This window comes from Pollachius pollachius (assembly GCF_949987615.1).
Source record: "Pollachius pollachius genome assembly, chromosome: 1".
Taxonomy (NCBI): domain Eukaryota; kingdom Metazoa; phylum Chordata; class Actinopteri; order Gadiformes; family Gadidae; genus Pollachius; species Pollachius pollachius.
This window is the reverse complement of record NC_136934.1, coordinates 579,511-607,010: the sequence shown is the minus strand read 5'-3', so window position 1 is coordinate 607,010 and position 27,500 is coordinate 579,511. Positions and strand designations below refer to the sequence as shown.

General features: G+C 50.9%; 1 protein-coding gene across 1 annotated transcript in view; it reads right to left on the bottom strand.

Moving 5' to 3' along the window:
- Window positions 1-12,643: 12,643 nt before the first annotated feature.
- npr3 (natriuretic peptide receptor 3) overlaps window positions 12,644-27,500 on the bottom strand; it is a 15,700-nt gene continuing 843 nt past the window's right edge. Inside the window, exons 2-9 of the mRNA XM_079750059.1 lie at window positions 24,963-25,147; window positions 24,412-24,534; window positions 24,080-24,255; window positions 18,141-18,276; window positions 17,601-17,695; window positions 17,339-17,456; window positions 15,407-15,491; window positions 12,644-15,307 (exon numbers count right to left, since the gene is read on the bottom strand). Coding sequence (XP_079606185.1) covers window positions 15,196-15,307; window positions 15,407-15,491; window positions 17,339-17,456; window positions 17,601-17,695; window positions 18,141-18,276; window positions 24,080-24,255; window positions 24,412-24,534; window positions 24,963-25,147 — 1,030 coding nt within the window. The 3' untranslated portion in view covers window positions 12,644-15,195. The remainder of the gene's footprint in view (window positions 15,308-15,406; window positions 15,492-17,338; window positions 17,457-17,600; window positions 17,696-18,140; window positions 18,277-24,079; window positions 24,256-24,411; window positions 24,535-24,962; window positions 25,148-27,500) is intronic.

Below are 27,500 nucleotides of genomic sequence, written 5' to 3'. Positions count from 1 at the left end.
GAGGAGAGAGGAGACACTGAGGAGAGAGGAGACACTGAGGGGACACTGAGGAGAGAGGAGACAATGAGGGGACACTGAGGAGAGGAGAAACTGAGGAGAGAGGAGACACTAAGGAGAGAGGAGACACTGAGGAGACAGTTTCCTGCTGATCAGTCTCATGCCCTGTAGGTTGACAGTAGGACAGATGTTGACGGACAGATGTTGTTAGACTGGTGTTGACAGACAGATGTTGACAGACAGATGTTGACGGACAGATGTTGACAGACAGATGTTGGCCTGTTTGCCGGGTCCTGGACAGGAAGTAGAGGGCAGATAAGCGCTGGTGGTTTCCTTTGCAGCCTTCTGTCAATGGGAGGTTAAGTGAAGGGAAATGAGCTCCCCATGCCAGATTAGCCCCGTAAACATCTCCCTGCTTCCAGAGCCGCTGCCGTGACGCCCTGCCCAGCACGGCAACACAGAGCGGCAGGGGGACCCTCACCAGGGGGTCCCACACTACTGCAACTACACACATTACTGCAACTACACACACTACTGCAACTAGACACACTACTGCAACTAGACACACTACTGCAACTAGACACACTACTGCAACTAGACACACTACTGCAACTAGACACACTACTGCAACTACACACACTACTGCAACTACACACACTACTGCAACTACACACACTACTGCAACTACACACACTACTGCAACTAGACACACTACTGCAACTAGACACACTACTGCAACTAGACACACTACTGCAACTAGACACACTACTGCAACTACACACACTACTGCAACTACACACATTACTGCAACTAGACACACTACTGCAACTACACACACTACTGCAACTACACACACTACTGCAACTACACACACTACTGCAACTAGACACACTACTGCAACTACACACACTACTGCAACTAGACACACTACTGCAACTAGACACACTACTGCAACTACACACACTACTGCAACTAGACACACTACTGCAACTACACACACTACTGCAACTACACACACTACTGCAACTAGACACACTACTGCAACTACACACACTACTGCAACTACACACACTACTGCAACTACACACACTACTGCAACTAGACACACTACTGCAACTAGACACACTACTGCAACTAGACACACTCCTGCAACTACACACATTACTGCAACTACACACATTACTGCAACTACACACACTACTGCAACTACACACATTACTGCAACTACACACACTACTGCAACTACACACACTACTGCAACTAGACACACTACTGCAACTAGACACACTACTGCAACTAGACACACTACTGCAACTAGACACACTACTGCAACTAGACACACTCCTGCAACTACACACACTACTGCAACTACACACATTACTGCAACTACACACACTACTGCAACTACACACATTACTGCAACTACACACACTACTGCAACTACACACACTACTGCAACTAGACACACTACTGCAACTAGACACACTACTGCAACTAGACACACTACTGCAACTAGACACACTACTGCAACTAGACACACTCCTGCAACTACACACACTACTGCAACTACACACACTACTGCAACTACACACATTACTGCAACTAGACACACTACTGCAACTAGACACACTACTGCAACTACACACATTACTACAACTAGACACATTACAAGAACTACACACACTACAAGAACTACACACATTACAAGAACTACACACACTATAAGAACTACACACATTACAAGAACTACAAACACTACTGCAACTACACACATAACGACAACTACACACATTACTGCAACTACACACATTGCAAGAACTACACACATTACGACAACTATACACATTACAAGAACTCCAATTAGCCTACGACACGTCCAGAAATTACTGCAGCTACACACATTACTGCAAATACACACATTATGACAACTACATAATGCTACTATCACATACACGTACAGGTACCACAGGTTAAAACACTGGGCTAGTTACCTATCTTACTCAATGCCAACCTACACATTGGTATTGAGTTACGCTAACAACAGATTAACAGGTTGGAATAGATCACCATGGTTACTGTATCCCTGTAGTAACCTTATCACAATATAAACAGTATTTCTGTAGTTACCATATTCACCAAGGTAACCGCAGTTACAGTACCACCATAGAAAGGGTATAACTGTAGCAGCCTGATTGCCAAAGTAACAGTATCATGGTGTTAGCCACAGTCACCATATGGCTAACCATAGTTACTGTATCAAGGTGTTTCACCTGAAACAGCGCCATCACCATTGTGACACTATCAAACCATACATTTACAATTGAGCTGCTTGTTCACTGAAGTTACATGACCAGAACTAACCGCAGGCCTCCATCTGATCATGTGTTTATTTTTCAATATCAATATTTTACGTTGAGGCATACATTTATTTTCTTCCCTGAAGTCTAATAGTCTCAGTCTGCTTGTTTCAGGGAGTCTGGAACAGACAGACGGTGGTTCTCTGCTCTCGGCTGGGATCAGGAACATGTTCTCGTCCCCGTGTGGGGGGCTAGAGCTGAAGGGGTCCGTTAACGCCACCCCAATGAAGGGTGACTCATGGGGAGGCCTTGCCAGGGAGCAGCTGATTAGATTGGAGAGCAAGGTTTCCTCGCCCATTAAAGTAGAGGCTCAGGACCCCTTGGAGGGCGCTCAGGGTGAATAATGAGCCTTGATGAACGCTGGGTCCCAGATGGATCTGAGAGGGGCACGAGGGCTGAGGGGGGAGCAGATACAGTCGGCCATCTGGGAAACGTCTGAAGCACCTTGTAGACCCATGATGCAACACATCACTCCAATAAGGAATTTCAAACGTTGCCAGGTTCAGACCAAAACAACACGGTGCTCGCGGTCCGTCTAGGAAGGAGGTTCTGGTTGTTTCTGTTGTAAACGCTGAACACCTCCCTCTGAGGAGCACCTGAGACCTGGAGGAGAGGAGGAGGTGTTCTGAGGAGGTGAGGAGGTGTTCTGAGGAGATGAGGAGGTGTTCTGAAGAGATGAGGAGGTGTTCTGAGGAGATGAGGAGGTGTTCTGTGGAGATGAGGAGGAGTTCTGAGGAGATGAGGAGGTGTTCTGTGAGGAGATGAGGAGGTGGTCTGTGGAGATGAGGACATGTTCTGAGGAGGTGTATGAGGATGTGTTCTGTGAGGAGATGAGGAGGTGTTCTGCGAGGAGATGAGGAGGTGTTCTGCGAGAAGATGAGGAGGTGTATGAGGAGGTGTTCTGTGAGGAGATGAGGAGGTGTTCTGCGAGGAGATGAGGAGGTGTATGAGGAGGTGTTCTGAGGAGATGAGGAGGTGTATGAGGAGGTGTTCTGAGGAGATGAGGACGTGTTCTGAGGAGATGTTCTGAGGAGATGAGGAGGTGTTCCGTGGAGATGAGGAGGTGTTCTGTGAGGAGATGAGGAGGTGTATGAGGAGGTGTTCTGAGGAGATGAGGAGGTGTATGAGGAGGTGTTCTGAGGAGGAGAGGAGGTGTATGAGGAGGTGTTCTGAGGAGATGAGGACGTGTTCTGAGGAGATGTTCTGAGGAGATGAGGAGGTGTTCTGTGAGGAGATGAGGAGGTGTATGAGGAGGTGTTCTGAGGAGATGAGGAGGTGTATGAGGAGGTGTTCTGAGGAGGAGAGGAGGTGTATGAGGATGTGTTCTGTGAGGAGATGAGGAGGTGTTCTGTGAGGAGATGAGGAGGTGTATGAGGAGGTGTTCTGAGGAGATGAGGAGGTGTATGAGGAGGTGTTCTGAGGAGATGAGGACGTGTTCTGAGGAGATGTTCTGAGGAGATGAGGAGGTGTTCTGTGAGGAGATGAGGAGGTGTATGAGGAGGTGTTCTGAGGAGATGAGGAGGTGTATGAGGAGGTGTTCTGAGGAGGAGAGGAGGTGTATGAGGATGTGTTCTGTGAGGAGATGAGGAGGTGTTCTGTGAGGAGATGAGGAGGTGTATGAGGAGGTGTTCTGAGGAGATGAGGAGGAGAGGGGGAGCGAGGGTAGGCATTAGAGCCGTGGTCAGGGGGAGTAGCAGAGTGATGTGGATGTGGTGGTGCAGACGTGGGCTTCAGTCTCCTTCCAGCTCCGTTCTCCGATCGCTCTTCAAATGAACATCATAATCAGCTGAGTGTGTTTGGTTAGTGGTGTCATGGCTGCCCTGTTGCAGCATGCCACGAATATCTCTACTGATGACATATGCTCTTATTCCAAACTAATCGCTGTAATTGCACGGTGGGCCGGTAACAAATATTTTGCGTATCGACTTCCACATTCCCGCCATTTCCAGGGCTGCTCTTGGAGCACATGGTGGGAGATGCTCGGAGCCCAGACTGGGAACCAGTGGACAAGGTCGCTCCAGACCACACAGTCTGCTCCTCTGATGCCTTCAAGATGCTTCTGTTTCATCACATTCCTCAACTGCTTGCCTTGTTCCACAACCAGACCTCTACAGTAGATAGTATAGTACACAGTACATTACAGAACACAGTACATACTGAAGTACTTATTATAGTACATCTTAGAGTACACTTTTCATTACGTTACAGTTCACAATACATACTGCAGTACATATTATAATACACATTACAGAACATATGATAGTACATATTATAGTACACATTACAGTACATTTCAGGACATACTACAGTACATATTATAGTACACATTACAGTACACATTACATTATATACTATAGCACATATTACAATACTACAGTAGGCCTACATATTGCCAGATACTCCTCCAGTTAATATTACCTAAAACCCCAGTAGATATTGCCAGATACTGCTGTCTACTAACTACTAACATCTCAGCGTAAATATTGACTCTAGGCCTTAAATCGTAACCATAGGTAAAGATTGATTGGAGGTTAGAAGCTTCATTTCCAGTTGAAGAACCAGCAGCCACTGGGAGTCGATTAATTCTTGCCTCCATGTTGACCAGAAGGTAATTCAGGTCAGGGTGTGGTGTTAGGATTATGGTGAGGTGTTAGGATTAGGGTGAGATGTTAGGATTAGGGTGAGGTGTTAGGATTATAAAGGGGTGAGGTGTTAGGATTAGGATGAGGTGTTAGGATTAGGCTGAGGTGTTAGGATTAGGATGAGGTGTTAGGATTAGGCTGAGGTGTTAGGATTAGGATGAGGTGTTAGGATTATAAAGAGATGTTAGGATTAAGATGAGGTGTTAGGATTATAAAGAGATGTTAGGATTAAGATGAGGTGTTAGGATTATAAAGAGGTGTTAGGATTATAAAGAGATGTTAGGATTAAGATGAGGTGTTAGGATTATAAGGAGGTGTTAGGATTATAAAGAGATGTTAGGATTAGGGTGAGGTGTTAGGATTAGGGTGAGGTGTTAGGATTATAAAGGGGTGAGGTGTTAGGATTAGGATGAGGTGTTAGGATTAGGATGAGGTGTTAGGATTAGGCTGAGGTGTTAGGATTAGGATGAGGTGTTAGGATTAGGCTGAGGTGTTAGGATTATAAAGAGATGTTAGGATTAAGATGAGGTGTTAGGATTATAAAGAGGTGTTAGGATTATAAAGAGATGTTAGGATTAAGATGAGGTGTTAGGATTATAAAGAGATGTTAGGATTAGGGTGAGGTGTTAGGATTGGGGTAAAGTGTTAGGATTAAGGTTGATTTGATCAGATTGCTTCTTTGTCATTGAACATGTTAACACCCGTGATTACGCAGCTCACCTGTTTAACCTTTGACCCTCTTTGGGTCTGAGTGATTTATCATCAAATATCCTAATAAACCAAAGGTTTTGGCAAACAACTAGATTGTTTTGCTTTTTAATAGACTAGATGTCATTTCGAACCCTCTGTTCAATCCAACAACACGTCCTTTGACCCTCTAGCCCAGGAGTGCCAAAGGAGTGGAGACATGTGAGTCCACTGGCTCAGAGGCTCCGAGGCTCCGAGGCTCAGAGGCTCCGAGGCTCAGAGGCTCAGAGGCTAAGAGGCTCAGAGGCTCAGAGGCTCAGAGGCTAAGAGGCTCAGAGGCTCAGAGGCTCAGAGGCTCAGAGGCTCAGAGGCTCAGAGGCTCAGAGGCTCAGAGGCTCAGAGGCTCCGAGGCTCAGAGGCTCAGAGGCTAAGAGGCTCAGAGGCTCAGAGGCTCCGAGGCTAAGAGGCTCAGAGGCTCAGAGGCTCCGAGGCTCAGAGGCTCCGAGGCTAAGAGGCTAAGAGGCTAAGAGGCTCCGAGGCTAAGAGGCTCGGAGACCGGGCCAGCACAGAGCTGCTGCCAGACGCAGATAGAGTTACAAACATCCGTCTGTGTGGTTGTCTGCAGGCTTTGCGCGTATGCCCTGAATTCCAAGATTCCACTTGATCCGCTGGGGTTGGCTGCTCGCGTGCATACTTCGATGAAAAGGCAGGAAACATCTGGCCGCAGGACAAGAAAGGCTCCCCTGGAAGAATGCACCTGCCGGACTGGAGACGGAATATTGCGTTGAATCGTCAGGATATCTTAATGGGACCGGGAAGGCATGTCAGAATGCACATTCCTCCCCAACGTCACTTTGTCTCAGCGCTCCACTTCAGACTATTGCCTTGTTTCAGCAATCCACCTCCACCTCCTCCTTCAGCTCCTCCTCCTCCTCAGCCTCCTCCTCCTCCTCCACCTCCTCTTCCAACTCCACCTCCTCCTTCAGCTCCTCCTCCTCCTCAGCCTCCTCCTCCTCCTCCACCTCCTCCTCCAGCTCCTCCTCCTCCTCCTCCTTCTCAGCCTCCTCCTCCACCTCCTCCTCCACCTCCTCCTTCTCAGCCTCCTCCTCCTCCTCCAGCTCCTCCACCTCCTCCTTCTCAGCCTCCTCCTCCACCTCCACCTCCTCCTCCACCTCCTCCTCCAGCTCCTCCTCCTCCTCCTCCACCTCCTTCACCACCTCCACCTCCTCCTCCTCCTTCTCAGCCTCCTCCTCCACCTCCACCTCCTCCTCCAGCTCCTCCTCCTCCTCCTCCTCCTCAGCCTCCTCCTCCTCCTCCACCTTCTTCACCACCTCCACCTCCTCCTCCACCTCCTCCTCCAACTTCACCTCCTCCTCCTTCTCCTCCTCCTCCTCCTCCTCCTCCTCCACCTCCTCCTCCTTCTCCTCCTCCTCCTCCTCCACCTCCTCCTCCTCCTCCTCCACCTCCTCCTCCTTCTCCTCCTCCTCCTCCTCCACCTCCTCCTCCTCCTCCTCCACCTCCAGCTCTACATAACCCTCTCACACCAGGAATGAGTTTGGCTCTAAACTTTTGAAGCTTTCCATAACAGCACCATTCATTTGTGTCGTCAAGGAAAGTCCTGAAGCCGCAGCGACGTGGAGGATGTTCAGGGTGGTGAGGATGGATCTGTGTGCTTCTGTGTTCACTGTCTGAACAGGATGAGGAAAGACTGGTGGTTATTCCCTGGTAGCAAGGAGGAGCTAGCACATATACCCACCTCAGCGTTTACAAGGACAGCAGCAGTATACTTTACTTTACTCTAGAGAACCTCCATCACTATACTCTAGAGAACCTCCAGCACTATACTCTAGAGAACCTCCAGCACTATACTCTAGAGAACCTCCAGTACTATACTCTAGAGAACCTCCAGTACTATACTCTAGAGAACCTCCAGTACTATACTCTAGAGAACCTCTAGCACTATACTCTAGAGAACCTTTCAATCCAGCGCTATACTCTAGAGAACCTCCCGCACTATTCTCTAGAGAACCTCCAGTACTATACTCTAGAGAACCTCCAGTACTATACTCTAGAGAACCTCCAGTAGTATACTCTAGAGAACCTCCAGTACTATACTCTAGAGAACCTCCAGTACTATACTCTAGAGAACCTCCAGTACTATACTCTAGAGAACCTCCAGTACTATACTCTAGAGAACCTCCAGCACTATACTCTAGAGAACCTCCAGTACTATACTCTAGAGAAGCTTTTAGTCCAGGACCCTACTCTAGAGAAGATTTTAGCCCACTATAATACTCTAGAGAACCTCCAGCACTATTATCTAGAGAACCTTTCACTCAAGCAGGGCGCTCTGTTCCGGGTACCAGAGGCCCTCCTGGACATAATCAGATGACATTCTGAGATTCTTTGAACAATTTACTTTTCAGAAGGAACCATTTAGCTGTGACACGGAACGGACATGAAAGCACGGCAAGCATGTGGATCTGCATATTTTGGAAACCTTTTGTTCGATCGAGAGAGAGAGAGAGAGAGAGCGAGAGAGAGAGAGAGCGAGAGAGAGAGAGAGAGAGAGTCATCATTCTGTAACCTGGAGGCTAACATTAGCACAGCTGGCTGTCTCCTGGATGTCCTCACGGCTTACTGAACCCTGAGAGACATGATGGACGTCTGGGCCGGGCTGCGCTGTCAGCGTGACACTCTGCTGTTTGAAGCGGCGGAGGAGAGCATAAATCCTGCCGGCTCCGCTCCGCCAGCGAGCCGGGATGTCGTGTGAGCGGCTGGCCGGGAGATCGTCCCCCCAGACCTGAGCCCTCGCTCTCCTGCTGCTCGGCAAGAAGCGGCCAATAAAACGCTGCGGATGGGGAGCAGGTAGGGCTTCCAGGCCTGGCCCAGGGAGCGCTCTCTCCGCGGCTGTAAAGTGGATCAGAGGCATTCCTCAGCCCTTAGTGCCGCTAGATTTATGTTTAATAACAGAGTTTAAAGTCACACGTTATCCGCCTTCCCTGTCGGCAGCGACCCGCTCCGCGGCCCAGAGCGCTCCATGATCAGAGGGAAGGAGCGGCTCACCGCAGCCCGTGGCCCTCGGCTGGGACATTCTGCAGCCCCGCCCTGCAGACACGAACAGGGAGCTCAGCCCTCGGTGCTCAGATCACATCACAGAGGTCTCTCATGCCATGTTTCAGAACATTCCTCTCGTGAGGAAACTAATTCAGCATGGCTGGAAACGCAGCCCAGCCGCTATGCTAATCAGTCACATACAGTCTGCAGTCGCTCCTCTGGGCATCCCTTCAGACTCACAGTGGAGAGAGCTGCAGAGCAGGATGCTCCTGGACCCTCACCTCATATCAGCAGCCTGGTCCAACCTTCAGCTGGTCACATGTTGTGATGAAGACCTCTAGCTGTAACATGTTGTGATGAAGACCTCCAGCTGTAACATGTTGTTATGAAGACCTCCAGCTGTAACATGTTGTGATGAAGACCTCCAGCTGTAACATGTTGTTATGAAGACCTCCAGCTGTAACATGTTGTTATGAAGACCTCCAGCTGTAACATGTTGTGATGAAGACCTCCAGCTGTAACATGTTGTTATGAAGACCTCCAGCTGTAACATGTTGTTATGAAGACCTCCAGCTGTAACATGTTGTTATGAAGACCTCCAGCTGTAACATGTTGTGATGAAGACCGCCAGCTGTAACATGTTGTGATGAAGACCTCCAGCTGTAACATGTTGTTATGAAGACCTCCAGCTGTAACATGTTGTGATGAAGACCTCCAGCTGTAACATGTTGTTATGAAGACCTCCAGCTGTAACATGTTGTGATGAAGACCTCCAGCTGTAACATGTTGTTATGAAGACCTCCAGCTGTAACATGTTGTGATGAAGTCCTCCAGCTGGTCACATTTTGTGATGAAGACCTCCAGCTGTAACATGTTGTGATGAAGACCTCCAGCTGGTCACATTTTGTGATGAAGACCTCCAGCTGTAACATGTTGTGATGAAGACCTCCAGCTGGTCACATGTTGTGATGAAGACCTCCAGCTGTAACATGTTGTGATGAAGACCTCCAGCTGGTCACATTTTGTGATGAAGACCTCCAGCTGTAACATGTTGTGATGAAGACCTCCAGCTGGTCACATTTTGTGATGAAGACCTCCAGCTGTAACATGTTGTGATGAAGACCTCCAGCTGGTCACATTTTGTGATGAAGACCTCCAGCTGTAGCATGTTGTGATGAAGACCTCCAGCTGGTCACATGTTGTGATGAAGACCTCCAGCTGTAACATGTTGTGATGAAGACCTCCAGCTGTAACATGTTGCGATGAAGACCTCCAGCTCCATGAGGCCCTTATGAGACCTACAGAAGCAAGCAGGAGCGACCAAGGGCTCAGAGAAGCCTCCACAGCAGACACGGAGCAGTTGGCTCTAGAGCAGGAGCTGTTAAGTCAGGGTCCTCGGGGAACTGTCTCCCTCATGTTGAAACATCATTCATCCAATGTTCATCCAATACTACATGAACACCTATCGGGTGTTCATGTAGTATTGGGGTGACGTATGGATATTATGTCTTCATACTTCAAATGATCCACTGTCTTTGTCTTTTTATATTTAGAGAAGAAATTAATCTATTTTAGATCCATTGAGTAAACTCCTGAATGAAGAAATGGTGCGATGGTAAAAGGGTTAGGGTCTGAAACACTCAGGAACCTTCCACGGGGAGAATCGGTTTGGCTGAACAAATAAACAGCTGCCCTTCAGCAGACTGCAGTGCAGCTCAGGCCTCAAACCAATCAGCATTGTTCTCCAGCGAGTTCAAACCAATCAGCATTGTTCTCCAGCGAGTTCAAACCAATCAGCATTGTTCTCCAGCGAGTTCAAACCAATCAGCATTGTTCTCCAGCGAGTTCAAACCAATCAGCATTGTTCTCCAGCGAGTTCGAGCAATCATCCTCTGGACCAGGACACATGCAGTTTGTTTGGGAAACTTCCGGAGTCATTAGCAATTTCAGCTTTCCGTTGGGAGGAATATCGTGAGATCTGTGGATGGGGAACTGGGGGCTTAATGACTGCTTGGGGGGGCCGACACGAACACAATGCATATCAAAGGAGCAGCGAAGAAGAGTTGACATGATTACCATCGTGGTAGGAACCACCGGAAGGGACACTGTGTCCTTCTGGGACACAAGCTCCCATCAGATAGCATGCCATGCTAACGCAGCTCCAACTCACACTAATGGTCCGTATTAAGGTCAGGCACCCGTCAGAGAGTCGTAGACACACGTCTGCAGCACCCGTAGGACAGCATCCATAGGAGAGCACCCATAGGAGAGCACCCATAGGAGAGCACCCGTAGGACAGCATCCATAGGAGAGCACCCATAGGAGAGCACCCATAGGAGAGCACCCATAGGACAGCACCATAAGACCAGCACCCATAAGACAGCACCCATAGGAAAACACCCATAAGACAGCACCCATAAGACAGCACCCATAAGACAGCACCCATAAGACAGCACCATAAGACCAGCACCCATACGAGAGCATCCATAGGACTTAGTCAACACAGAACACTGGTACGCAGAAGGCGGCCACATGGGGGTCTGAGTGGACCGGTTCGATGTGCTGGGATGTGTCTGAATGGAGCTCCCTGCTCTCCAAAGAACCATCCGGAACCGAGGTGGGCTCTCAGCCCAGGGGGAGCAGACCGGTTCTACGGAGAACGGTTCTACGGAGGAGGGGGGGATGGAGAGAAAGTGTCCCTGGGGCAGACTGAGCTGCTGGCCGCCCGACCAGGGACAGACGGTGTGCGTCTGCCCTCGAGGTACACCGTCTACTGGCCACCTCACCAGGTGTTCCTCACAGGGGGGGGTCATGTGTGAACACAAGTCAGGGTCCCAGGCCCACACACAACGCGTCTGGATGACCCCAGAAGGTCAGCCTCACATCAGTCCATCATGAGGCTGAGGGGGACCCCAGCAGGGTGCAGAGACACTAAGGCTGAGGGGGACCCCAGCAGGGTGCAGAGACACTAAGGCTGAGGGGGACCCCAGCAGGGTGCAGAGACACTAAGGCTGAGGGGGACCCCAGCAGGGTGCAGAGACACTAAGGCTGAGGGGGACCCCAGCAGGGTGCAGAGACACTAAGGCTGAGGGGGACCCCAGCAGGGTGCAGAGACACTAAGGCTGAGGGGGACCCCAGCAGGGTGCAGAGACACTAAGGCTGAGGGGGACCCCAGCAGGGTGCAGAGACACTAAGGCTGAGGGGGACCCCAGCAGGGTGCAGAGACACTAAGGCTGAGGGGGACCCCAGCAGGGTGCAGAGACACTAAGGCTGAGGGGGACCCCAGCAGGGTGCAGAGACACTAAGGAAGGGTTGAGCTGTTGTAAAAACCAACGTCTGCTGCAGGAGCTCAGAGCCTCAGAGGGGATACAGAGTGGAGACATTATATATATATATATATATATATATATATATATATATATATATATATATATAATGTCTCCAGGGACAACAGATGTAAATTAGCCTTGTTGTTAGAATCTGGCTCAATTATATATTGTGCATTGTCCCTTTCAAATAAACCATGTTTGGATGTATATATATCTTTATATTTATTTATGTATACATAAATATAAATATATATATATTTTAATTGATATATATACACCAGGAGCAGCGATTAACTTCGTGGATCATGTAACTCATGAGAGTGTGAGAGAGAGAATGTGTGTGCATGCATGAAGTTTAAGAACGATATATTTTATATATGGGATAGATAAACATTGACCCATAACTATACAAAACATACATAACTACACGATAAATAATGGGCTCCAAAAACAGCGTCTTTGTCTTGGTTCTGTTGTATATTGTATCTATTCTGGGGTCAGAGGGGTTCTCTGTTTTTCCCACAGTTCCCAGCGGTTGTAAACGCAGCATTAAGGACGCAGTCACCATCATGAGTTACCTCTCAGAAGCTTTATTGTTACTTCACCTTGACAGCAGCCAATCAGCAACCAAAAACACGAACATGTGATTTAACAAGTGGAGTACGTAACTCAGAAAGAAAAAAGCAGGCTTTAAGAAGTTAAACCGTTACAGGACAGCTACAAAGAGAAACAAGTAACAAATACTTAATAATCCTGCTATGTTACGTGCTTAAATATGTACAAAATAAGTGACTCTTGTCTTGTGTTTCCATTATGTACTGTAATACATAAATATAACTCTGATTTACATATAGTAATTACTATATCAACAGTTCAGTCCCGTTCTGTTCCTCCGGCTCCAGTTTGACCTTTTTCCTTCTGGTACATGACTCTGTTTAAAGAAGGTTTTAATTAGTGCGAAAGAAAGTGAATGCAATACATGTTGTGTGACCTTTGACCATCCTCGTAAAAGTTCCACAATGTTACCATAGTTACCCGAAGTTACACAACGTTACCATAGTTACACAGTTAGCCGTGGCAGCTTGACTTGACCAACCCCAACAAAGGACATAATAGTAATGAAATGCTTCTTAAGGTCTGTCCAGACGGCCTCAGACAGAAGTGAGGAGGAGGAGGAGGAGCCTGGAAGAGGCCTGGAGGATGAGGTCTGGAGGAGGTTTAAGCGAGACCTTGAGGAAGTCTGGAGGAGGCCTGCAGGAGGAGGAGGAGGCCTGGAGGAGGCCTGGAGGATGAGGTCTGGAGGAGGTTTAAGGGAGGCCTGGAGGAGGTCTGGAGGAGGCCTGCAGGAGGAGGAGGAGGCCTGGAGGAGGCCTGGAGGATGAGGTCTGGAGGAGGAGATCTGGAGGAGGAGGAGGCCTGGAGGAGGTCTGGAGGATGTCTGGAAGAGGCCTGGAGGAGTTTTAAAAGAGGCCTGGAGGAGGTCTGGAGGAGGCCTGGAGGAGAAGGAGTAGGAGGCCTGGAGGAGGTCTGGAGGAGGAGGCCTGGAGGAGGAGGCCTGGAGGAGGAGGAGGCCTGGAGGAGTCCTGGAGGAGGTTTAAAGGAGGCCTGAAGGAAGTCTGGTGGAGGCCTGGAGGAGGCCTGGAGGGCTCCAGGTCGCTTTCCAACCCCACGACCACCAGCTCATTCCACACCCGTAGCGCTGCTAAATGCTAGCACGCGCTATGCTAGGACCCAGTCAGGTCCAACCCCCGGGCCCCTTGGACCCCGGGCCCCTGGCAGGCCCCCTGGCCCCTTGGACCCTAGGCCCCTGGCAGACCCCCTGGCAGGCCCCCGGGCCCCTTGTTTCAGAGCAGAGGAAGCGCCACTGTCCCCTGTCAGGTCATGAGGTGGTCTAACTTAAGGTTTGGAGAATAAGAGTTTCAGTGAAACATTCTGCCTCTGGAAACAGCGTTGGGTCAGTGATGTTTCATTGGTTGAGCTTTATTTGGTTGAGCTCTAATTGGCCAAGACTTCTGACGACTATGGGTTCAATAGCTTGTGAACCGAGTGCGTGTGCTCAGATGATGGCTTCCTGAGCAGACACACGATGAAGACACCAATCAAAATACATTTGGAACTCCAGTGGCCAAGACAATATACTACTGTAGTACAGTGTACTCAGACACTAGCACTACTGTAGTACAGTGTACTCAGGCAGTAAACTACTGTAGTACAGTGAACTCAGGCACTAGTACTACTGTATTACAGTGTACTCAGGCAGTATACTACTGTAGTACAGTGTACTCAGACAGTATACTACTGTAGTTCTATGAACTCAGACACTAGTACTACTGTAGTACTGTGAACTCAGGCAGTATACTACTGTAGTACTGTGTACTCAGGCAGTATACTACTGTAGTACAGTGTACTCAGACAGTATACTACTGTAGTTCTGTGAACTCAGACACTAGTACTACTGTAGTACTGTGAACTAAGGCAGTATACTACTGTAGTACGGTGTACTCAGGCAGTATACTACTGTAGTACAGTGAACTCATCTGGTGTTCACATTAGGGTCAATAAAAAACATAAATACAAAAGATCGGATCAAATACAAAGTAGAATAGCTCTATGTTAGCCTGCTCTAAGGTCCTACTTCAGCTCATTCTATTGGCACACAAAGGCGAAGGCTTCCTTTAAGAATGAATATTAGTTATTGAAAAGTTTGAGAGGCACCCTCCTGGACTAGCAGGGCCAGAAGGCCTGTGATGGGGCACTATTCTCTTGGTGGGGGGGTAGAGGCCCATGATCAACAGTGTGTTCAGCCTCCATCACCCACCGATGGTTCCAGGTGTGGGTGTTTGTGGATGTGTGGAGCGTGGCTCGGTACTGTAGCTTTACTAGAGAGTGGCTCTGGGACTCCGAGACATTTCCTGAGTTATGACAAGTCAAAAGACGAAAACATAAAATCTACTTTAAATAGCATCTCTCCTGGACGGCTTCTCAAAGTCTTTGGTCACATTCCAACAAGTGGTTCCCTGGGGGGGGGGGGGGGGGGGGGGGAGAGAGGGGAGAGGGGGGGAGGGAGGGGGTTAGGGGGAGGGGTGAGGGGGAGGGTGAGGGAGACGGGGGAGGGGTGAGGGGGCTCTATGCAGCAGAGAAGTTGGATCTGATGGAATCCTCTCTCAGCTGCCGGTGCTTCCCGATGTCACACTCCTCCAGCCGCGTCCGCCGGTCGATGCTGATCCTGTAGTTCTTCCTGTAAAGCAGCCAATCAGACGACAGATCAGTGGTTATCCTGTAGCCCTTCCTGTAAAGCAGCCAATCAGAGGACGGATCAGGGGGTCGGGTGATTTACCTGAAGAAGTAGAAGGCCATCAGCAGGGCGGCCCCCAGCAGAGCCCCCACGATGATGCCTGTCAGAGCCGAGACCCCCAGACCGTCTGGGGGGGAGGGGGGCAACTGTTAGAACCCTGTGACCTGGTCCCTGCTGGTCCCACACTGACCTGGTCCCACAGAGACTGGTCCCACAGAGACCTGGTCCCACACTGACCTGGTCCCACAGAGACTGGTCCCACAGAGACCTGGTCCCACACTGACCTGGTCCCACAGAGACTGGTCCCACAGAGACCTGGTCCCACACTGACCTGGTCCCACAGAGACCTGGTCCCACACTGACCTGGTCCCACACTGACCTGGTCCCACAGAGACCTGGTCCCACACTGACCTGGTCCCACACTGACCTGGTCTCACACTGACCTGGTCCCACAGAGACCTGGTCCCACACTGACCTGGTCCCACACTGACCTGGTCCCACACTGACCTGGTCCCACAGAGACCTGGTCCCACACTGACCTGGTCCCACACTGACCTGGTCCCACAGAGACCTGGTCCCACACTGACCTGGTCCCACAGAGACCTGGTCCCACACTGACCTGGTCCCACAGAGACCTGGTCCCACACTGACCTGGTCCCACACTGACCTGGTCCCACAGAGACCTGGTCCCACACTGACCTGGTCCCACAGAGACCTGGTCCCACACTGACCTGGTCCCACACTGACCTGGTCCCACACTGACCTGGTCCCACACCACAGAGACCTGGTCTGACCCGGTCTCCCAGAGACCTGGTCTGACCCGGTCTCCCAGAGACCTGGTCTGACCCGGTCTCCCAGAGACCTGGTCTGACCTGGTCCCACAGAGACCTGGTCCCACACTGACCTGGTCCTACAGAGACCTGGTCCCACACTGACCTGGTCCCACAGAGACCTGGTCCCACAGAGACCTGGTCCCACACTGACCTGGTCCCACACTGACCTGGTCCCACAGAGACCTGGTCCCACACTGACCTGGTCCCACAGAGACCTGGTCCCACACTGACCTGGTCCCACACTGACCTGGTCCCACAGAGACCTGGTCCCACACTGACCTGGTCCTACAGAGACCTGGTCCCACACTGACCTGGTCCCACAGAGACCTGGTCCCACAGAGACCTGGTCCCACACTGACCTGGTCCCACAGAGACCTGGTCCCACACTGACCTGGTCCCACACTGACCTGGTCCCACAGAGACCTGGTCCCACACTGACCTGGTCCCACACTGACCTGGTCCCACACTGACCTGGTCCCACACTGACCTGGTCCCACACCACAGAGACCTGGTCTGACCCGGTCTCCCAGAGACCTGGTCTGACCCGGTCTCCCAGAGACCTGGTCTGACCCGGTCTCCCAGAGACCTGGTCTGACCTGGTCCCACAGAGACCTGGTCCCACACTGACCTGGTCCTACAGAGACCTGGTCCCACACTGACCTGGTCCCACAGAGACCTGGTCCCACAGAGACCTGGTCCCACACTGACCTGGTCCCACACTGACCTGGTCCCACAGAGACCTGGTCCCACACTGACCTGGTCCCACAGAGACCTGGTCCCACACTGACCTGGTCCCACACTGACCTGGTCCCACAGAGACCTGGTCCCACACTGACCTGGTCCTACAGAGACCTGGTCCCACACTGACCTGGTCCCACAGAGACCTGGTCCCACAGAGACCTGGTCCCACACTGACCTGGTCCCACAGAGACCTGGTCCCACACTGACCTGGTCCCACACTGACCTGGTCCCACAGAGACCTGGTCCCACACTGACCTGGTCCCACACTGACCTGGTCCCACACTGACCTGGTCCCACACCACAGAGACCTGGTCTGAACCGGTCTCCCAGAGACCTGGTCTGACCCGGTCCAGCAGAGACCACTACTCTGTTAGACGCTAAGACCCGTCCGGTTCCTTACATGATTTCTCGGGTGTTGGTGGGGGGGGCGTGCGCCGCCCCCGCAGCGTGAAGCGGTCCGTGTTGAACGCCGGCAGAACCTGGAAGCTCCCGTTGATCGCAAAGAAGTTGGCGACCACCTGCAAGAGGAGGAAGAGGAGGAAGAGGAGGAAGAGGAGGAAGAGGAGGAAGAGGAGGGAGAGGAGGAAGAGGAGGGAGAGGAGGGTCACAGTCAGACAGGGACCCCCGGCTCCGGCGGGACCTGCTGCGGGTGGGGGCCTCACCTCGTAGGAGCCCTCCTCCGGCCGGGTCATGGCCATGATGCTGAAGTCCTGCTCCCGGTCCCCGTTGGCGTCCATGGAGACGGGGCCCGCGATGCCTGAGGGGGAGCAGAGTGAGCCAGCGCCGCGCTCCAAGCTAAACATAGCGGCAGTGTGCAGAAATTCCGGCTTAGCTAATAAAACAGGAAAGCCGTTTGACACGGCGGCGTTTGTGTCGGCCACCGACGCCAAGAATTGTAATTTCATCTCGGGGCCCGTGTTCAAAAATTCTTTGCAATTTTAAAATATTTGAACAAGAGAATGTGAGCCTGTTCATGAGCCTTCCTGTGGAGGAGAACATTGTTGTTGTATATCGAGAGCGCAGAGAGGAACCCTCGGAGCGAGGGGCCGAGACTCTCCTCCTCAGCCCACCTCCTCACTGGACTAGTGCTGATGGTTTGGGGTTTAGCTGAACTGGTTCTGTAGTGGGGTGCTGGTAGCTGTGTAACTGTGTGATGGTTTAGGGTTTAGCTGAACTGGTTCTGTAGTGGGGTGCTGGTCTACCTTCGAAGGTGCGGTTCCACATGTGTGCGGTGATCTGCGCGCCATCCTTCTTACTGAAGCCCTTCCTCGTGGCTTCATGCAGAGCGATGGTGTAGAGCAGCAGGGCGTCATGGAACCCCTCCAGGAACATGTTGATCTGGAGAGGACAGTCGGATTGAAGCCCATCACCGGTGTGAAGCGATTAACCCAATTAAAAATACCTGAACTTGAAGACTTCTCAAGAACAAAACGCAACCATCCTGAGTCAATCCATCCAGGGATGGTTTCTCTATAAATATCTCTCTCTGTTTTATTCTTGTCCACTCTGAACCCCTCATGGTAGAGCTACAGCTACAATGTAGCCACTAGAGGCTGCTAAATCTAACTAACCCTACCCAGACTAACTAACCCTAACCCTGAGTGACTAACCCTAACCTGAGTAACTAACCCTAACCCTGACAAACTAACCCTAACTCTGAGTAACTAACCCCAACCCTAAGTAACTAACCCTAACCCTGAGTAACTAACCCTAACCCTGACTAACTAACCCTAACCCTGAGTAACTAACCTAACCCTGAGTGACTAACCCTAACCCTGAGTAACTAACGCTAACCCTGACTAACTAACCCTAACCCTGAGTAACTAACCCTGTGTAACTAACCCTAACTCAAACCCTGAATAACTAACCCTAACTCTGAGTAACTAACCCTAACCCTGAGTAACTAACCCTAACCCTGAGTAACTAACCCTGTGTAACTAACCCTAACTCAAACCCTGAGTAACTAACCCTAACCCGCAGTAACTAACCCTAAGCCTAACCCACAGTAACTAACCCTAAGCCTAACCCGCAGTAACTAACCCTAACCCTAACCCGCAGTAACTAACCCTAAGCCTAACCTGCAGCAACTAACCCTAACCCTAACCCACAGTAACTAACCCTAAGCCTAACCCGCAGTAACTAACCCTAACCCTAACCCGCAGTAACTAACCCTAAGCCTAACCTGCAGCAACTAACCCTAACCCTAACCCGCAGTAACTAACCCTAAGCCTAACCTGCAGTAACTAACCCTAAGCCTAACCCGCAGTAACTAACCCTAAGCCTAACCTGCAGTAACTAACCCTAAGTCTAACCTGCAGTAACTAACCCTAACCCACAGTAACTAACCCTAAGCCTAACCTGCAGTAACTAACCCTAACCCGCAGTAACTAACCCTAAGCCTAACCCGCAGTAACTAAAAGTAAGCCAATCATTTCAGTTTGAAATGTGACTTCCAAATACCTTTGGCAAAGCCACAGATAAACACAAAGGATCGATCAAATATGATAATGATTAATGATTAACATTAATGGGTGGATTTCCTTACATGCTGTATTTTGTGTTTTTTTCCAAAACTGAAACAGAATTGATCCCATTTTCCACTTGAACACTTTGAACGATCGCATTGCCTCAGATTGTTCAATGCAAAAATGTATGTCGACAAAGAGAATGTGGTCCCAGGCTGTTGTCTTTACGGTAACCGTTGACTCTGTGACCCTACCACTCCATTTCTAATAATCATGATAATAATCCTACATTTAGTTTAGAAGCGCTTATCCAAATACCGAGACACTTTGCGTACACGTGACAAAGGTCTGCCCACAGCGCAGGCCTGGACGGCTAACAATAATGTTAGCATAAGTCGACCTGCTTGGGATTTTTGCACGATTACATTTCTGGCCCCCCGTGGCGCTCCTCAGCTAATCTGGAGAACAGAATATAGCTCCCCTAGATAAGCGCTCTATTCTTGTAGAATGTGATATTATAGCGTGTGTTTATGTCAGCGGACCGACGGCCTCCGTCCTCCCTCTCTTTTCTTTGGGGAATGGAGCCGAGCCGTCGGGGTTCGGGAACGCCGGGAGTCCGCAAGCCGCGCTCTCAGAGTTTAAAATGTTTGTTTTCTCAACCCTGGTAACACAATCTATCGACGTATATCCCCCCTCCGCCAAACACACGCACAGTCCCTCCTATATTAAGGAGGTCTCTGCTGCCTTTGGACCAGATATCAGCTCAGGTACTGAGGAGGAGAAATAACCCAAAGGTAATCAGCTGGAATCATCCCCGAGCTGAAGCCTATTTACTGAGAAGAGGGGAATTCCTCCCTGTTAAAAATGAAACGCCTTAAACACGCTAGGACAGGCTTTGTTTAGGACGGTCAAATACCAGCCGGAGTGCAGATTACAATTAATTATGAACCGACTCAAGGACTCACATCCCATTCACTTATAATGCTGATAGACCTCTCGTGAATTATATCTAGGTTTATTTTATCTCTGGACCTCTCTGTATGGTGTCCAGAGATAAAGAGGGGAGAAGAAAGGAGAAGCAGAGACATCGAGGAGGTGAGATAGTGCTGACATCCTCAAACCACAATCCCCAACCCTAACCCTAAGCCTAACCCTGACCCAAGCCCTAAACCTAACCCTGAACCTAGCCCTAAACCTAACCCTGACCCTAACCCTAAGCCTAACCCTGACCCTAGCCCTAAACCTAACCCTGAACCTAGCCCTAAACCTAACCCTGACCCTAACCCTAAGCCTAACCCTGACCCTAGTCCTAAACCTAACCCTGAACCTAGCCCTAAACCTAACCCTGAACCTAGCCCTAAACCTAACCCTGACCCTAGCCCTATACCTAACCCTGAACCTAACCCTCACCCTAACCCTAAATGTAACCCTGGTCCTAGCCCTACCCCTAAGCCCAGCCCTAGCCCTAAGCCCAATGTCTAAATCTGTGTTTAAAAGGATATATATGATGATGTTGTACAATCCATGTTATCTCTTGTCCCACTATGTCCCACCAAATCTGCAAATATTAAGACCCATTTGGACAAAACATACATTCTCCAAATTGGAGGACGATTCAGTATTATAGTTGAACGATTATTATAATTTGTGATTAGATTAGTCTTAAAGGAATACGTGAACCTCTCTGCTGTTGCCTTGTATCAGCAAAGAATGAAGAGTATGATGTGTTTTACTCATCTAAATTCGGCATTACTTAAGGTACACCACAACATGTAGGCCTTTAGGAGCTTTGGTGCTGCCCTCAGGGAACTAAGGTCCGCTGGTTGTAACCGGTCGAGGGGGGGGTGCATTCAGGGACAACCCTCAGCCTCACACCGTGTTCTGAGGGGAGCTCTGTTCTCTGTGACCTGGTTCTATTCTCTGTGTTCTGGTTCTGTTCTCTGTGACCTGGGTCTGGTTCTGTTCTCTGTGACCTGGTTCTGTTCTCTGTGACCTGGTTCTGTTCTCTGTGTTCTGGTTCTGTTCTCTGTGTTCTGGGTCTGTTCTCTGTGTTCTGGTTCTGTTCTCTGTGTTCTGGGTCTGTTCTCTGTGTTCTGGGTCTGTTCTCTGTGACCTGGTTCTGTTCTCTGTGTTCTGGGTCTGGGTCTGGTTCTGTTCTCTGTGTTCTGGTTCTGTTCTCTGTGACCTGGTTCTGTTCTCTGTGTTCTGGGTCTGTTCTCTGTGACCTGGTTCTGGGTCTGTGTGCCGGTTCTTATCTGGTTCTGCACATAGTGTGCTGCTCTGCCACTAAGAAGGAAGCTATTATGACATTCCAGGACTCTGGTTTTCCCTGAACCTCGTTGGGTTTGACCCTGCTTGGGGCTCTGAGAGCAGGAAACGAGAGGTGCTGTTAGGATCACAAACAATCCAGAGCCAGGAAAAGGTCTGGGAGCTCCCGCTAGGAGGTCCTGGTGCTGAGCCCTCTCTGGTGAGGGTCTAGGAGGGGCCCCTAGGAGGTCCTGGTGCTGAGCCCTCTCTAGTGAGGGTCTAAGAGGGGCCCCTAGGAGGTTCTGGTGCTGAGCCCTCTCTGGTGAGGGTCTAAGAGGGGCCCCTAGGAGGTTCTGGTGCTGAGCCCTCTCTGGTGAGGGTCTAAGAGGGGCCCCTAGGAGGTCCTGGTGCTGAGCCCTCTCTGGTGAGGGTCTAGGAGGGGCCCCTAGGAGGTCCTGGTGCTGAGCCCCCTCTGGTGAGGGTCTAAGAGGGGCCCCTAGGAGGTCCGGGGGTTGAGCCCCCTCTGGTGAGGGTCTAGGAGGGGCCCCTAGGAGGTCCTGGGGGTTGAGCCCTCTCTGTGACGGGTCGTGTTCGGGTCTAGGGATCTGGCTGGGCTCCACGCAGACCCTGAGCCCCGCTGTGTTTATAGTCGCTGCCGTGGCGATCCCGCCGCATGGAAACAGCAATCGGGAATGTCTGAATTCCATCGGAGTGACATTACAACGTATAAAAAACAACAACAATTACCAGGGCATGACGGAAACATTTCCCGGTCAGACCCCACTGAGAATCTGCTCATAAAGACGGAATGTAAACTATCGAAACAAACGGCGCACTGAGCTGCCATTGTCCGTATCACGCAGCACGCAGACTACATCATTATACTCTCATAAGTATTCCAGGAACCATTCCATTACATGGGACATGATTCTAGAAGGGACGTTGCCTAATGCTGACCATAATGCAGGATACTCAACCCTAGGTTCAATGCCCATGTCCAGTCTACCTGTAGGCTTCTTAAAGAAGGGTGGCATTTAACCCCTACCTGCTCCTTAATGACATGTCTCTGTACTGTCTAACCCCTACCTGCTCCTTAATGACCTGTCTCTGTACTGTCTAACCCCTACCTGCTCCTTAATGACCTGTCTCTGTACTGTCTAACCCCTACCTGCTCCTTAATGACCTGTCTCTGTATTGTCTAACCCCTACCTGCTCCTTAATGACCTGTCTCTGTACTGTCTAACCCCTACCTGCTCCTTAATGACCTGTCTCTGTACTGTCTAACCCCTACCTGCTCCTTAGTGACCTGTCTCTGTACTGTCTAACCCCTACCTGCTCCTTAATGACCTGTCTCTGTACTGTCTAACCCCTACCTGCTCCTTAATGACCTGTCTCTGTACTGTCTAACCCCTACCTGCTCCTTAATGACCTGTCTCTGTACTGTCTAACCCCTACCTGCTCCTTAATGACCTGTCTCTGTACTGTCTAACCCCTACCTGCTCCTTAATGACCTGTCTCTGTACTGTCTAACCCCGACCTGCTCCTTAATGACCTGTCTCTGTACTGTCTAACCCCTACCTGCTCCTTAATGACCTGTCTCTGTACTGTCTAACCCTACAATCTCTTTGTGTAAAGGTCTGGTAAGTGGCGTTATGCAAACTCTAATAATAACATCATTGGTTTCTGACTGCGACTAGCCAGTGTTTCTCTCCCTCTCTGACGTCTGGAGCCCCAGCCGACAGCTGCATTGTGTCAGAAAGGCTCTGGGGTCCTGGAGCGCAGGTCTTTATCTTCCTATTTTGTCGCATGGCAGGAGAGCTACTGACCGCCAGAGGGCCCACCGAGGGCTACTGACCCCCAGAGGGCCCACCGAGGGCTACTGACCCCCAGAGGGCCCACCGAGGGCTACTGACCCCCAGAGGCCCCCAGAGGGCCCCTGGAGGGCTGCTGACCCCTAGAGGGCTACTGGCCCCTGGATGGCCCCTGGAGGGCTACTGGCCCATGGAGGGCCCCTGGCCCCTGGAGGGCCCCTGAAGGGCCCCTTGCACCTGAGAGCTAAGAACCTGCATCTACCCTGCTGACTGGTCCCTCGGGGCCAAGACTAGCACCCCTCTTCTCCGGCTCCTCCCCCTGACTGAGGGGCCCCTGGCTCAGAGGCCTGACTGAGGGCCTGGCTCTGGCGGAGAGACGGGCTGGCCCTTCTCTGTGAAGTGTTTTTCTACAGGTGTCCCTAGCAGGGGCCCTGGGAACTCTTTAAATGTCCCTCCAGCATCTGGGGGTTGAGGCTGAGCAGAAGAAGGGGGGTTCAAAGCATCGCTGAGGAAATCTAAATGTACGGTCCACGTATTTTAGTTTGATATCCAGGAAACACAAACAGATACAGTATCTCCAGGTTCTAAAATCACCTCAGATATCCCAGACTTACGTACACTTCCACAGTCTTGGCAGTCAGCAAAGCGCTCTTTCTGGATGGATCTGTTCACTTCCATGGAGAAGTTCTCAAACTCGGGTTTGACTGTTTTGAGAAGAGTGACGATGTTGAGGGAGGCGTAGGCTAGGCGGGCCTCTGTGTCCAACTTATCTCCTCGCTTCCACGAGCCGTTGCCTGGTTGGGGGGAAGTTTCCATGTCAGGGCAGGTTGGATGATAGAGTTAAAGGATTTATCAACTGCACCTTAGGAATCATACAGTCAACAATCATATAAACGAAAACTCACATATCCTTGTCATTGACGGTAAGTTTAGTTGCTTAGTAACTTTACCATAGGAGGACGTGTTGAAGAGTTCAATGTTGAAGTAAACGGTGCTTCCGTCTGTGAGCCGTCTCCTGTGGGCGGCTAGCATGACCTCCCGGATCATGTCGGCTCCCATACACATGATGACCACTGAGGGGCAGAACGACCAACAGGATGTGTTAGAAGACAATTAGCATGAGGGCCGTAACTGTTTATTAAGAGGCACTGGTCCAGACTATGTAGTTTAGTTAGAGTCACTGGTCCAGAAGTGATGAAGGCTTGGAGGCTCCCAAGTGTTTGATTGGCAGCCTAGTATCAGACTGAAACATGAGGTTACTGGGATGCAGTCTGCCCATAGTAATCCCCCCCCCTACAGATGATTGATGATGATGACAGCGGACTGGGGAAAGAACCAGGGGTAAACAAAGGCTGGGATTGAAACCCGGATGGCTCTGTTTAACAAGGACGATTCCTGGAACATTCCTCCCAGCTCTGTCACTGTAACACACCTCCTGAAATATCCCCGCGTCGCTGGGACAAACTTCCACTCAGTGGGCACTGTAGACCCCTTTAATTACAGCTCACACACTGCTGCCCTGTGTCCCTGCTGCCTCCAGCCAGCTCTCTAACCCTCTCCCGCTCGCTGCTCCCACGCTCGTCACAGGCCAGCCCAGGAGCGCCGGGGAGTGGCGGCGCGCGGACGTGTTTTATGTGGCCTGGGCCGCTGTAAACCCCAGGGCCGGTGGGTATGCAGCACAGGAGGCTGCAGGGCCCGTGTCCCCGCTGAGAGCCAGAGCAGATTTATAGCGTCTGGACCCCAGAGGACAGAGATAAAGCCGGCGGCCGGCGGCCAGCGGCGCCCATAAACCCTGACGTGTGCACAGACAGTGTTGCCCTGGTGCAGCGGGACACGCATCATGCTGATGTTGTTGTCGTTTCACGCGGCAGTAAAAGCAGGTCATTGACCAGCGAGGCGATCGCCCTACACAACGTCTCCAAACAGCCTCGAGGGGCGGCACTTTCAGTATGAACCAATCACAAAGGGGCAGCCACATTCTCCTCCCTGTGTTGCTGCCTTCTGGACGACTGCGTTACACAGCAGGAGAGCTGTGGGGAATTAATACAGACTTGTTGTTATAAAGACATGGGAGATGTACTGACCACTACGATATAGCTAATGGTATATGGGTAGACATATGGAGTGTATGTCTTAGTGTTTGGTTGGGAGTATGTTGTAGTTTTTTGTGGGGTATGTCTTAGTGTTTGGTGGTAAGTATGTTGTAGTGTTTTGTGGGGTGTATGTCTTAGTGTCTGATGGGGTGGATGTTGTCGTTTTTGGTAGAGGTACCATTATCTTTTTGGAAGATAGAAACTGCCTTGAAGAAACATATGTTCACATTCCTAAAATACAAATGTTAATCAGCTGTTTCTGCTCATATTTCAGAAAAATATTGATCATAAACCAACGGGGGCATCCATCGGCCCAAAACAAATTTCTGAACTGAACGTCAGAGCTTCCTTGGAATGTTGTGAGATACGTGTTTGGAGATTGTAATAGGATAGTTAAAAGGTATTGTGCTTGACCCAAACAGACCTTCTGATAAGGAAGATAACTTAGATCTCTGCACAGCCATTGGTTCCTCCACCTACTTGCCTTTTAAACCTCCTTCACCTACCTGCTGTGTCTAGAATACTAATTCCCATCATGCCATGCAGCAATGGAGTCCTGCAGCATGTAATGTATGCTAAACTGTGCAAATGTATGTGACATCTCTGTAATATATTCTAATATAAACGAGACTTGTTGTTTATGAGGATGTGTCATGTGTTAATCCCCGATGAGGGACACGGCCTCTGAATACTGCCAGCCACACGCCTTCCTTCAGGAACCAACCAGGCACACACTCTACACTGCTAGGACTGTCTAGACCTCCCCGGACCCCATAGTCTCTGCTAGGACCCTAGCTCTATGTGGTCTAGTCCCTGGTAGAACCCTGTGGTCTAGTCCCTGGTAGAACCCTGTGGTCTAGTCCTTCTTAGGACCATGTGGTCTAGTCCCTGGTAGAACCCTGTGGTCTAGTCCTTCTTAGGACCATGTGGTCTAGTCCCTGGTAGAACCCTGTGGTCTAGGCCTTCTTAGGACCATGTGGTCTAGTCCCTGGTAGAACCCTGTGGTCTAGTCCTTCTTAGGACCATGTGGTCTAGTCCCTGGTAGAACCCTGTGGTCTAGTCCTTCTTAGGACCATGTGGTCTAGTCCCTGGTAGAACCCTGTGGTCTAGTCCTTCTTAGGACCATGTGGTCTAGTCCCTGGTAGAACCCTGTGGTCTAGTCCTTCTTAGGACCATGTGGTCTAGTCCCTGGAAGAACCCTGTGGTCTAGGCCTTCTTAGGACCATGTGGTCTAGTCCCTGGTAGAACCCTGTGGTCTAGGCCTTCTTAGGACCATGTGGCCTAGGCCTGACCATGCGGTCTAGTCAACAGAACCACCAGGTGAGGACCAGGTGAGGACCAGGTGAGGAGCGGGTTCGGCCTCCCCTCCCCCATACCGGTATTGATCCCAACGAGGGGCCGGCCTCCAGGAACGTACAACATTCCTAGAATTCCTCCTCCCTTCCCTGGACCAGGGAAACACCTGGGCCTAACCCCTTCACCTGGTCCTCACCTGGTCCTCGTCCCCCTCACCTGGTCCTCACCCCCCTCACCTGGTCCTCACCTGGTCCTCACCCCCCTCACCTGGTCCTCACCTGGGCCTAACCCCTTCACCTTGTCCTCACCTGGTCCTCACCCCCCTCACCTGGTCCTCACCTGGTCCTCGTCCTCCACACCTGGTCCTCACCCCCCTCACCTGGTCCTCACCTGGTCCTCACCCCCCTCACCTGGTCCTCACCTGGTCCTCGTCCTCCTCACCTGGTCCTCACCCCCCTCACCTGGTCCTCACCTGGTCCTCACCCCCCCTCACCTGGTCCTCACCCCCCTCACCTGGTCCTCACCTGTTCCTCACCTGGTCCTCACCCCCCTCACCTGGTCCTCACCCCCCTCACCTGGTCCTCACCTGGTCCTCACCCCCCTCACCTGGTCCTCACCTGGTCCTCGTCCTCCTCACCTGGTCCTCACCC